This window comes from Agelaius phoeniceus, chromosome 8 (genome assembly GCF_051311805.1).
Source record: "Agelaius phoeniceus isolate bAgePho1 chromosome 8, bAgePho1.hap1, whole genome shotgun sequence".
Taxonomy (NCBI): domain Eukaryota; kingdom Metazoa; phylum Chordata; class Aves; order Passeriformes; family Icteridae; genus Agelaius; species Agelaius phoeniceus.
In genome coordinates, this window is record NC_135272.1 from 17,261,090 (window position 1) to 17,274,369 (window position 13,280).

The following is a 13,280-nucleotide window of genomic DNA, read 5'->3' on the forward strand; positions in this document are numbered from 1 at the left end:
CTCGGCCACCATGGGGTCCGAAATTCCCACTGGGGAAGTGCCCGGTGGCGAGGGCTCGTCCCCTGAGGAAGGAGCTTCCTGCTCAGGTGAGCCCGGGACGGCGGGAGGCGCTCCCGACCGAGGCGGCCCTGGCGAGGTGAGGGGAGCTGGAGACCGCCTGGCCGAGGGGGCTCCCGAAACCTGCCTTGCTCCCAGGTCCTCTTGGGGGAAGACTGGGGCTCCCTCACGAAAACGGCCCCCAGGTTCCCGCTGACATGCGTGTAAACCACCAAGGAAAACACTGTCGGGTCATAGAACGATAGCGGCTGTTGACACCTATAATCGTCTGTCAGAAGTTATAGTTTGAAGACATAAAGTTGTGTTCTCAAAGGGAAACCAGCATCTACCACAAATACGAAGGAATGCGAGGAAAATTTCTCTTTCCACAGTGCCAGGTACGAGGAAGGTTAGTTCCCAGTCAGTATGACGGTGTGCCACTCAAAGGGGAGGACGATGAGGGCATCATTCCCGATGGAAAATAAGATCCTTGTGAGTGGGCAAAAATGCAATAGACAATGAGCTGAAGACCAAATGTCATTGAGCTTAATTATTTTGTGAGTCTTGTATAAACCATACAGAATCTGCACCCTATAACAGGAGGGAAGAGACCCCCACAGCCATGCGGCCACAAGCCGATGCTGTGGTGGCCCCGTGTCACCGGGTTCGGTGGTGTCACTGAGTTTGGTGGCCGCTGTCCAGCGGTGATCCCGCAGGGAGGAGCGGCCAGCCCAGCGCCACCTCCTCTGCCCCGGGGGGTGCCAGCCTGCAGTGACAGCACCGCTGGGGAACGGCGCTGGCATCGGCCGCCTTTCGCCCCGTGTGAAGCTGGAACCAAGCTCTGCCAAGATGTGTGGTGCGAAAAGTAGATCATTAGCGTTTACTGGAGTGCTTCTCGGCTGCCTAGAAATGGTGAGTGAGACTGACTTGCTGTAAAGCTATTTTAGCGATGATACTGAATTCTTCGGAAAAGTAAACTAAAAGTTAGGGTGGAGCACTATCAGACATCCGCTTCCACATTGGTATTCCGATACTATCACAGTGTTGTACTGTTTACATATGACTGAAAAATACTTTCAAAGTGTGTCAACAACTGCAAACAGGATTAATAGCCGGGTTCAGAGGGGGAAATGCAGAAGCAGTACAATCTGCATACCTGTACCAAATCTCATTGGTTGTGTACTCTTTCCATGCTTAAAGAATCTGAGCAAATACATAATATTTACATAAGTAAAATGTGTTAATAAACATAATATTTTAGGTTGTTGTTACTGACATTCTTAGATTTTTAATTTTCAAAATAAAATATGTCACACTGTATTCTAATTTTGTTATATCTTCCTTTTCAGATATTTTCAGCAAACACAGGTAAATACTCAAAATGGTTTTTTGGTTTTTCCTACCTATTTTTGAATGGGTCTGAAGAGAATACCCACTTGTGCTTTTTAATAAAATATTCTGTAAGTTCTAGCAGCTTTGCAAACAAAAAATGTTTTCATGTTTGATTCAGGCTTAAAAAATTACATTGATGTCTTTATAAATTTTAAATCTCATTTTTAAGAGTCACAATTCTGTTGGACACTCAAATATTCAGACTTGTACCTTGATACTAGTGTGAACCAGGGAGAACACTCAGATGAACAAATTCTGCTGTTCATTATATAGCTGTGGTACAAATGGAATTCACACTGTCCCATATTTACAACCAATTGTTGTATATTTTGATAATTAAAAAAACCAAAAAAACCCCAAAAGAAGCATGAAAAGAAAACTCCATCACACTCCCTCAAAAAAAAATAACCAACCAACCAAACAAAATACCAAAATCAAAACCACACCAGAAGAAGCACAATCTCCTACGGACAAATATTTCCAAGGTTTTGGAATTTAATGCACAGCTACTCAACTAACAATTAACATCTGCTCTTAGTCCCAAGCATGTTCTTATCAGTTACAGTCAGACACCCTCTTTTGCCCCATTTGTAGAAATGGTCCCAGATATTCTGTCTGACCATGCCTATGGAACATTTGCACATGGGTCTTTCACAATTCTGGAGCAAAATACTGCACTGTAATTTTTTTTTTCTTAGTTTGTTCTATAATATTGTCTTTCGTAACAATTCATAAAAATTTCTGTGCAGGAAATCCTCACTCAGGTCTAAGTCTTGCTAACAGTCCAGTATAAATATATATATATATATATATATAAATAAATAAAAGCATGTAGATGTTACAGATGTTAGCACTTAGCTGAGCAGCTGTGTATAATACTTGCTCAGGTGTCCCAAATCCCCCGTGAGCTGCTTTGCTATGAACGAAGGTACCAACTTCATCCCAAATACCTCTACATTCCTTTTCTTCATTTTATGTGGGATATTACCTTCATTTTATATTTTTCTCTTCTAGTGAGTGTTTTGCAGCCTTGCAACACGCGTAATTGCTTTATAAATGCTGATTTTAGTGTGAAAATCCTGATTTCTGAACATAAATTACTCGTGGTTAAGAAGTACACTGGTTTACTTAGTTTTGTGTCTGCAGTACAAAAGAGCTCTTTTTGAATGGTAGAGCATAACACCAAAGCATTGTTACAATATTTGATTGGTCATGTTATTGAATACCCAATATTGAATATCTGCTCTAAGCAGGAGGTTAGGTGAGTTCCTGTGATGCCTTCCAGACTAAATTATTGTATATTGCTTTAATATAGAATTTCCTATGGTTCAGTGTCCTATTTCAGACTGCTTTGTATAAACATATATTTCTTCTTTGTATGTATTGCTTTGTATATCACTTTAATTAGTAATATAGTTAATTTGCTCTGAAGGAGAACCTCTCAGTGAAACCTAGGTTAAATAATGCTCTTACAATAGTGATTTCAGAGTATTAGAGTCTTTTTATGGAAAGCTGAAATTTGATCTAGAATATCACAAGGCTCTGTATTTTGTTAATGTTCACTGAAAGTCCATTTAACTTAAATTTTAATAATTCATAGAAAGTGTGGACTATTTGTCCTACATTTTGTCTTTGTGAAATGTTCCACAGGACTGTGTTTTCCCACTTCAGTACGTCTCTCATTATTTCCATTTTAGCTCCAGATATACCTGTTATTGACCAAGCTTATTCAAAACTTAGCAACAGCATCACAGTGGAATGGAGAGCAGTACCTGGGGCTACTAATTACATACTGACTGCACAAGATGGAGATTCCTTTGTTGAAACTATAGTGAAGAATTCTCCAGGCACAGTGACGGGACTGAAGCCTGCCACCTTGTACCGAATCACGGTCAGATCTATCAGTTCAGGAGGAAAAAGCCAGCCTTCACCTTTCACAAAAGTAAAAACAGGTGGGCTTTCAAAATCTTATGTCAAATTCTGTAATGTTATTATAACATAAAGCATTCATGCATGTACCAGTCCTGAATTATTATAACCTTTTTTTTAAAATTGTACTGATCGCATTCTTCTTTCAGTTTTTGACGACTAGAATTCAGCCATCTGACTTAATGACCAGGACAAAAGTCTGAATTAATGGTTTACTTTATGATGGTACAGTAAGTTAAAAGTTCAGCTGGGAGTTTCATTAGAATTTGTATAAATATATGTATTTTACTTTAACAAAAGGTATAACTTGAAGAAATGAAGAAACAACCAAAAGTATAAGATAGGAAGACAATGTAAAACTTAGAGGACAGGAAATGCAGTATCTTCTTGGTGATTTTCATTCTTCAACACATGCAGCCCTTCTCACATTCTGTACAGCTTTAGTTCATTGTACAACTTTTGTTCATTTCACAAAATGGGCTATACAATAATTGATGCACCTAATCACTTTCCAAATTTGCTCTGTCGATCTTGCATTAATTTATTTTTTCTGGTTTTGTTGTCACTGAATTTGTCTCTCAGGGTTAGTGATTGTTTTGTCTGTATATTCATTTCAAATTTGGCCTTTTCAAGCTGTCCTATTGAAAAACCAAAGGCATAATTTTGTTTTTCCTCAACAGTCCTGGCTGCTCCAATTCTGTCTGTTCGTTCTCCGAGCTGTGACTCCATTGCAGTGAGCTGGAAAGCTGTGCATATGGCAGCTGGGTTCTCTGTGTCACTCATGAGATCAGATGGTTTGGGCAGAGTGCTGAAGCAGAACACCACCAATACCTCCTTGATATTTACAAATCTAGATCCAGGAACTCTGTATACTGTCAAGGCTTATGCCTGGAATGCCAATGGAGTGCCTGGAGATGATTTCACATATAACCAAAGAACAAGTAAGAAATTTTCTCTTCTGAAACCAAGTCAGCATTCTAAGAACAACACAGCAACAATATACCAGAAAGTATTTATGTGTATTTGTGATTGTATTATGTTTTTCAAAGATACATTGAGTAGATTTTCAGATCGTATTTTTGCCTCATCTCAAAGTTTATGAAAGCTCAGATGACATGGCTATGTTTAGTGAACATTACTGAGGCAAAGATAGCAATTACTGACACTAAAGTTGTACTTAGGACAGGTCTGGATAAGGGTTACACAAGCTCAGACTGATTTTGAGGATTTTTCTAATTGAGAGAAGCAAATACTCAAATAAGCAGGGAGTTTCAGCTATGGTCAACTAGAACTACTTCTTTTTAAAAATATAATTTTAACATAAATGTGGGTAAGGTTTGCACTCAAAAAAAATGCATTTAGTTTGCAAGTTGTGAAAGAGATCATGTCTGTAGGCTATAATCTAAGTTATATTTATGAGTTCCAAATTGATATACCATAGGTCCTAATGCACCAGTGGATGTTAAAGTAGCTTTCAATAGTGGTGCCTCAAGAGCTGTTGTCTCCTGGATGCCAACAGAAGGAGCTCTAACTTACAGTGTCACAGTCTCCAGTGGGCTCCTGAAACTGAGGTGTAACACATCTTCTGCCTCCTGCATGGTGCCATCCCTCCAGTGCAGCTCTGAGTATGATGTGTCTGTCACAGCACACAATGATGCTGGATCCAGTGAACCTACTGATGCAGTAAGCTTCAAAACGAGTATGTATCTCTGATTCTTATGTAGCTTATGGCATTTTAACATCTACTTTTTTAATTTCAAATGTAAATGAGTCCATTGCAATTCACAGGTGATTCTCTAATAGTTCTGCTTTTGACCCTTGTTCATGAATTATGTCATATACTTTTCTATTGCAGAGGTAAGAGCCTGAGCGTTTTTCGTATTTCTGTGACAAAAACTTGCAGTGGTGGAAGAAATTTGTGAGGGAATGGCATTGAGCATAGAACTGTTCTGAGCCACGTCAAGTTGTTAGTTAGAAAGGGGGTCAACAAAAGCACATTTAGCCAAAGTAACACCACTAGGCTAAATTAAGAAACCATCAACCATATTCAGGACAATAGCTTGCTCAGTTCAGCTACAGCACCACTGCCATGTCAGAGATTGTTGTTTCTTGACCTGTTAGATGAACTGCCCATGTAATCAAAATCTAAACAATTTCTTTCTCTTACATGCTACTTGAAATACACAACATTATGTACTTAGTTATTTCTACTTATTTATAACCTGCCTCCTTTTGACTTTTGATAGGAGATCACTCATGTGAGCAACTCTGTGGTGCATCTAACAGGATGAGAGAGCCTTATGCCAGAGACAGCTATTAAGCTCTGAGCTGTAATCTCAGCCAACACTGCTTCAGCTAGATCACATATATTCATTCTAAGAGCAGCAAGCTGCACTGAACTAGAAAGAAAGTAAATGTTATTTAAACAAAAGCCATGGAGTTTGCAGTTTAATGTGGCATTTTGGAATGCCAACAGAAAGGAAACCTAAGCAAAGGACAGTTCTACTCAGCCACAGCCAGTAAATTTGATAAAAAATATATAAATGGTTTTCACACATAGAGGCTTTTGGATGCCAGCTGCTATTCATGCTAGTATTCCAGTTATCATCCAAGCCTACTATTTGTGAGCACACACTGTGCCATTTCCTTTTGACTTAATGCCTGGTGTCACTTTTTGTTCAGAGGGCTCCTTAATCAGACGTCTCTGTAAAACATGATGTAGCATCTATTTTGTTCTGTAAAAATCATACCCTCTTGTCATTTAAATATAGGCACCAACCCCTGTAAAGGCAGCTAAGTTGTTGCTTTCTTGATCAAGACAGAGCAACCATTCAAGATGAGTAGAGTAATTCTATGTTCTATATAATTCAATATATCTCTGATTTTCCTTTATTCCCCAAGAGTATAACTTCAAGAAAGAAAAAAAGAATGGTATTGAGAATTTTTTATTTTTTTGAATATTTTTTTCAGTTCCTTGTGCACCAGTAAACATATCAATTGAGGAGGATGAACCTGGTCACTTGCTGGTATCATGGTCTAGCGTCAGTTTGGGTCATTATTACGTGGTTTTTGTGAAGAGTGATGATGGCTTGGAAGTGCACTGCAACACATCACATACTCAATGCCATTTCCAGTCGGACTGTGGTTTCACTTATTTCATCAGTGTCTTTGCATATAACAAGGCAGGACAGAGCCCTTTAGGTGATGTACTCAATTACACTACTGGTAAGCAGCCATGTATTCCTGGAAATTCATTTGGATCCTTTAACTGTATTTATGGTTGAGCTGTTTGGACATTTTCATGGGAAGATAACGACTTGAACTTCTATTTTTATTCAGGTTTTGAGCATAACACACAAAGGTTGGCAGAGAAAAAGAAACAGTTTACATTGCAATTAACTTGCATAGTCAAGTGCAACAACATGCATACAAACTTGAAAATGGTTTAACAATTCACAATCATCAGGCAAGGACATATGAATAACACACAGACCTGGCATAACATTGGAACTCTAGTCCTGTCTGGGTTTTGGGTTTTTTTTTTTGTTTTACCTCAGGAAGAGTGTACCAAAGTCTTCCTCATAGGGAGTTTTCATACTTGGAAAATGAAAAAAATAGTAAGTTCAATGTTGAAAAGAACATTGTTATTTAATCTCTAGACCTTTAAAATTTTAAACCAAGGGTATGCATAATTCCTGTGTCTGACCTAAACACTAGTATGTCCTCTATCGATTTGGAAGGAGTGGTACTCAATTAATTTGAGTAAACCTGGGATTCATTAGACTGTTTGCACAGTACTGGTCAACCTTGGAGAAGACATGAAGCACACAGATAAATGAAACAAAGTTTTTTTTATTTGCACCGGTTTTCCACTCCCATTCGGGTTTCCCTGTCTGCCTTTTCGTACGCAGCTCCTTGCTGCCCAAGTGACTTCAGGGCCGTGTTCGTGTCAAGCGACACGGTGCGGGTCACCTGGGCTCCCGTGCGAGGCGCGGACCTGTACGAGACCCGGGCGGCTGGCGGCAGCGGCGTGGTGCTCTGCAGGGACACGGCCACGGCCTGCAGCCTGTCGGCTCTGCAGTGCAGCACCCCCTACAACATCACCGTCCGCTCCTTCAGCGAGGCCCGCGGCAGCAGCGCCTCGTGCGCGCCTCGCTACGTGGCAACAGGTACTGATCGCTCATTCTGCTTTGGCTGAAGAAATCATCATTATACGGCACAGTGATTCGTGCATTAAAAACGTTACTGGAGAGCTAAATTGCTGTTTGACTGTTTTATTAAGTTCACTGATAAAAATATTTTAAAAACCCAAAAATACAGCACCTCCAAACCTGAAAGTCCTTAAGAATACACTATAGGAAGGGGAATTTGTATTGAAAGCTTCTGATAGCTCCAGTATTTTGAAGATCAGAATTACAATTTATACACAAAATACTTACATTGTCTGTTCTGTCAAAACTTCTAAATTCTCACCAGGAGTAAAGCATATAAAGATCATATGCTTTCCTGAAGTAATTTGTCAGTTCTAACTGGAATTTAATTTTCACTTATATAGTGTAATTTATATAGTATGCATAAATAATCTGTTTAAATACTATTAATATGAAATATTTCAGCTCCCTGCAGTCCTGAAATTAAAAATATCTCAAAGGAGGGTGTATCTGTAATCAGTGTGCAGTGGCAACCTAACAATGAAGAAGCTATGTACGTTGTCACTGCCAGAGGAGAGGCGGGACTTTGGCATTGCTCAAGCACCAGGAATTCCTGTACCCTAATGGATCTTCCCTGTGGATCTGCTTTCTCTGTAAGTGCTATAGCAAGATCACCAGCAGGACAGAGCTTACCAAGCTACAGTATCCCTTTAGAGACAGGTATGGGGAATTGTATATAGTTCAACATACTTAGCAGCATAATATTAAAATAGTTCCTTGACTCTATGGTTTTGGCTATTTTTTATTTACAATATATGCACATTGTACTATGTATTGCTGGATGTCCTTTTTGCAAACCTGTCTGTGTCTTTGTGTGTAACAAGGAAGGGTCATTTGGCACTTGCCTCAGACTGAGAGGCCTTAGTGCTACCAATTATCTTCTGGCACAGCTAACTAAAATGTAATAACATAAGCCACTAATGCAATGCATAACTTCCTTGTCAGCATTTTGATATTTAGTACCACCAGGAGAGGCAATGAGGTAATGTCCATGTCAACAAATAAGCAGTTGTAAAGAACAGATTAAAGAACATCCTAGCCACTATTCCTGCTATTAATTTGTTAACAGGTTTTGTCCTCTACCACCTCTCCAGGCAGAGATTAATATACACCAGGATCTATTTTTAACATGCAGTTTGGCTGCAGTCATTTTACATTGCTCTACTTCAAGCAGAGACACAGACAGAGCTGGACTGAGATATATGACTTGAGGGGTAGAGACAGACCCCGCTTAATTAAACTACAGATGTACTCTGATATTCTGATGAAAAATCTTAGTAATTTTTAGAATCTTGGTGAACAATCATTTTATAATAATTCCAGGGTTCTAACCCATAGTTAGAGACAAATTGATCCTACGTTAATATTCTGTTGATTAGAGTCTTGCCAGCAGAGTCAACTATTTTTCAGCATGCCTGAAAAATATGCACTTCTTTATTCCTTTAATCTTGATCATGTACTATTCTACATGCAACCCTCCAAACACCTTCCATTTTCCAGGTACAAAACTGAATTAACTTCTCTCTTTTGTTCTCTTTAGCTCCTTGTTGCCCTAATGACCTGGTACTAACTCAAGTGACACAGTCAGTAACCAACATCAGCTGGTCTGTTGGGAGGGGTGCACAGACATATGTAACAACACTAGAGTCTCCAAAAGGACAGGCAAAGTGTCACACACTTCAGACCTACTGTCTCCTGGGATGTATCACATGTGGCACCAACTACACAGTGTCCCTGAGAGCCATCAGTGAGACGGGTTTGACATCCAGCTGCACCTATCAGGGATATTCTTCCAGTACGTAAAGCTCCATAAAACAACTCTAAATAAAACTTTTCTCTCCTAGTTCAGTTCAAGAATTATTTTGGCTTTGTGAAAGAATAATTTTCTCTTTGAAATGCTGGTAATCATAGTAATCTGGTTTAAACTGCAGTCTAGAAATTTATAATACATTGTGAGTTCACAAAATTTGCTCATTAATGTTTTTTACTTTCTTAGGTGCTTGCTGCCCTTCTGGGGTGAAGCTCTATAGACTCAGCAACAATGGCATCAGGGTGTTCTGGCGAGCTTCTGATGAAACCATAAACTACAATGCTGATTTACGTGGCTCAAAGGGCAACTTCAGCTGTACCCCCAGCTCGGGTCTCAGTCACTGTGATATCACCAAGATACCCTGTGGGGATGTCTACACTGTGCTGGTGGCTCCAGTGACCAACAAAAGGCCAAGGCTCACATTCTGTCCTAAGAAAATATATTCAGGTAGAATTTGAATTTCTTTGATTTTTTAATTTTTTTTTTTAATGCTAGATGGCCACAATGTAATCCAAAGTTATGCAGGTAAAGGTGGCATGGAATAAACCTTTTCTGCTCTAGTGTTGACTGCAGAGTAAACTTTATGAGTGCAGTCTTGCAGTATCTGTGACGGGAATTTCACAGCAGCATTTTGGGTCTGGGCACACTTATCTGCACAGGTACCTCCTAACTGGATCACCCATATCCTGGTGAATATAGAAAACTTAATGTTCAGTTGGGAGGTTAGGAATGGTTAGAATACAGAAGCAAATAAATTAGCATTTTGTTTTATGTATTTTTTAAATAAAGAAACAAATCAATAACTGCAATGAATCCCTCCTAATCACATTTTTTAAAGTAAAAAATTTTAAAGGGGAAGAAATTATTTTGCCTTTCCCAAGGCATGGATTTAATCCATTATAAAACTACTGCTATCTGATGGGGTTGCATAGTAGTATAGATGGACTACATACTGTAGACTAATAATATTTTGCAGCTTACAACCTGACATCTAATACTTGTACTACTGTTTCATGTCATTTCAGTCACCTGTTCTGGAAGCTCTGTTGGAATGGGTAAGAGCAGTACATTCATTAAAAATTCATAAAGTTCATAGAATATTTTTGCATCATCTTCATATAAGATGTATATAACACATAGACTTGATGGTCAAGGCTTCTGGTAGTGTTATACAGGTTTATCTCATCCCATTTTCTAATGTATAATTTGAAAAAAAAAACAAACAAAACCTTACCTATATTGTGGCCTGCATACTATCATGCAAGGTCGCAACACTTACTACTAATTTGACAGCACAAAATAAAAGGCAGGATTATCTTTTGTAGCCTTCCCACATCCCATTACAAATGAAACTAGGTGGCACTTCTGCTTTCTATTTTCAAAAAGGTAAAAAAAAATAGGGTGCCTTACCTCAATCTATTCTACCTTATTTCTTCTGGGTTTCAGCAGGATAGTATTTTATTTGCCTATGTAAACTGCTAGAAACAACTTCAAAAGCAGCCACTAAAATAAAAATTTCTCAAGACAGTTGCTTTTCCATAAGTGGAATTGTCTTAATTTCTAAATTCTTTTATAGTTATTTATAGAGGAAAGAGTAATGCAAAACACATCTAGATGAAATTCTGGCTCAGATAAGGAGGTAAGTTATAAGAATCACAATTCATATTAGAATGTATGAATCCAACTTTTCCTGCTGATTAAATCTTTGGGATTGGAGGGAAATGCTTCACCAGTCCTGTATATCACAAGTGGTTTGTTAAAATCCATCACATTTACCTCTGAAATCTCTTGTCATTTATTTCTACTAGCACTACTGATTTGTCCTCTCCTCCATTTTTAACAACCTTCTTTCACTTCATTAAGCCTTCACTTCACTATGCTGTAATTCCTCAGAAAAGCCCTTAAATCCAAACAGATAAAAATATTCTTCAGCACTCATTTACTTTCTCCTGGTGTTTTGGACTACTTTCTGCTCCTGTCTCAGAGGAATGACAAGAAATTGCTGTTTATTTTTCCCCTAAGCTTGATCTCCTTTTTGCTGCTGTTCACCTACTGCTATCCTGTAGGTGAACAGCAGCAAAAAGGAGATCAAGCTTAGGGGAAGGTGGATGTTAAGATTGTTCATAGCACCATTCTCCCTAAATGTTATTTTCAGTCTCTCTTCCCCTGGAGCTGGAAAGACACATCTGTGCTTAAGTGCAACATTCACAGCTGCCTGAGGACTGGGAGCAGGAAAGCTGAACACCCAGCCCTATCTGAGACCTAATCCAGGCAGGACCTTCTCTCATACTCCACAGTGGTCACTTTTTCAGTCGACTTTGAAAGCAAAGTTTAAAGTCAATGGTTCTACACACACGTATCTGTATTTAACAGAGTCTTTGGAAGCTCATGTGTACAAAGGTATCCAAAGACAAGAGGGTTTCTAGCACTATTTTCAGCTTATAGAAACAGACACTATCCATTCTGGAAATTTTCTTTCTTCAGGGAACACATGTTAAGTATCTCAGCCAATGGTTCTGATCACTTGTGCAAAATCTCAAGGGAATCAGCTTCAGTAAGTTGCTTGTAGATGGCCCAAGAATTGTATGCTGCTTCTTAAAACATGATCTGCATTTAGTCACGATCAAACAAGTCTTGCTTTAGGAAACATTATTTAAAACTGCTCTGCATTAGTTAATAGAAAGTTGGTTTTATTTCTCACTTAATAAAAAAAATTAAACAGCCTTCTTTCTTGAGGGTTCCATGTATTTCTTCTTTGCAGACATCATTGCCAAACACTGTCACCACAGTGTCAAGTGTTTACCTGGGTTTTTAGAGATCTAAAGCAATTGGTTTCTTTTGGAACCAAATTCAAGCCCTGAGCTACTTTTTTTCACCTTAGCAATTCTGATAATTCCATGCTCTAATACTATAATGTACTTAAAGCCATTCTAAACTGTTGGTGTATGTTTTCTTAATTTTCCCTGAGAATTAATTAACACCTCAATTACACACTACAAACAACAATTGTTGTAGCAGTACTTTAGCAGTTAAGTTGTAGTACTATCTTCATCTGCTCCTCTCTTTTGTCCCTGAAGTGTAATTGTATCAGAATGTATTATTTTTATGTCTGTTGGGGAAAAAAAAAAAACCAAAAAGCTTAAGAGGACTCATGATTTCAAGAAAAAACACATTGATTGATTCAGCTCTAAAAAAAGTGTAGAAGATGTACAAAATTAGCAAAACAGGGAGGAAAAGCAACACAATGAAACTGAGCCACATACACACCTCCTACTACGGCAGTGTGTAACCTCAAGGTGTTGTTATTCAGGCATTTGACATTGTCTAGTAACAATTGTCTAATAAACACTGCTGATAGGTGAAACAGCACTGGAGTTCACTGAGCTGATTAAAAAATTTGGTCAGGATTGGTTACAGGTTCTCTCCAGACTGAGGTAAACACACTTTTATGGGTCATGCTGGCTTCAGATCCAAGAAAGGACAATTACATGTCACATTTTTGTAGATGCTGTTTCTGTACTATTTACTCACATGAAGCTCTGGACTTCATGAAGCAAAAAACCCCCAAGCAATAAAATTCTCAACTGAACAAACAACAACAATCCTACCAAAAAACCCCAAACTACCCAACCCCACTGTCTCTTGAAAGAAGACTAGAGAACAAGAAAATTACTGTTGCAGGCTTGGAGGTAGGCAGCATATGGATATGCTAAAATGCTTTCAGAGCAGTATCTGTGAAATCATGTGCACTAACAAATTAGGTGACTAAACCACCTAGGTTATTTCATAGAAGATTACTTCATTAATGCTTACTTAATAAAAAATTTAAATTCAATGCATAATAGTAAAGATGTATTTAGTTGGAATTACACAAATATGAACACTTGCAAAAAAATTTGTAT

The 13,280-nt window shown here is 38.6% G+C and overlaps 1 protein-coding gene across 3 annotated transcripts; it reads left to right on the forward strand.

Moving 5' to 3' along the window:
* Positions 1 to 14: 14 nt before the first annotated feature.
* FNDC7 (fibronectin type III domain containing 7) lies at positions 15 to 12,101 on the forward strand. 3 transcript variants are annotated; one of them, XM_054638620.2, is made up of 14 exons: positions 102 to 948; positions 1,386 to 1,404; positions 3,126 to 3,380; positions 4,038 to 4,298; positions 4,799 to 5,056; positions 5,146 to 5,214; positions 6,328 to 6,582; positions 7,269 to 7,526; positions 7,974 to 8,228; positions 9,109 to 9,363; positions 9,565 to 9,825; positions 10,404 to 10,433; positions 10,955 to 11,017; positions 11,534 to 12,101. In XM_054638620.2, exons 1-13 carry the CDS (start codon positions 886 to 888, stop codon positions 10,990 to 10,992), a joined length of 2,277 nt encoding a protein of 758 aa, XP_054494595.2. In that variant the 5' UTR covers positions 102 to 885; the 3' UTR covers positions 10,993 to 11,017; positions 11,534 to 12,101. The 3 variants fall into 3 exon arrangements, with proteins under 3 accessions (XP_054494600.2, XP_054494595.2, XP_054494596.2); XM_054638621.2 differs by having other exon boundaries at positions 102 to 434; positions 637 to 948; positions 10,955 to 12,101; XM_054638625.2 differs by lacking the exon at positions 5,146 to 5,214 and having other exon boundaries at positions 15 to 948; positions 10,955 to 12,101.
* The last annotated feature ends 1,179 nt before the right edge of the window (positions 12,102 to 13,280 follow it).

Excerpts from the sequence above, each read along its gene's own strand:
- FNDC7 (XM_054638620.2), top strand. The coding sequence starts at position 886 with ATGTGTGGTGCGAAAAGTAGATCATTAGCGTTTACTGGAGTGCTTCTC. Across the intron at positions 3,381-4,037 it reads TTTCACAAAAGTAAAAACAG|TCCTGGCTGCTCCAATTCTG; the intron begins GTGGGCTTTCAA and ends TTTCCTCAACAG. Across the intron at positions 6,583-7,268 it reads TGTACTCAATTACACTACTG|CTCCTTGCTGCCCAAGTGAC; the intron begins GTAAGCAGCCAT and ends TTTCGTACGCAG.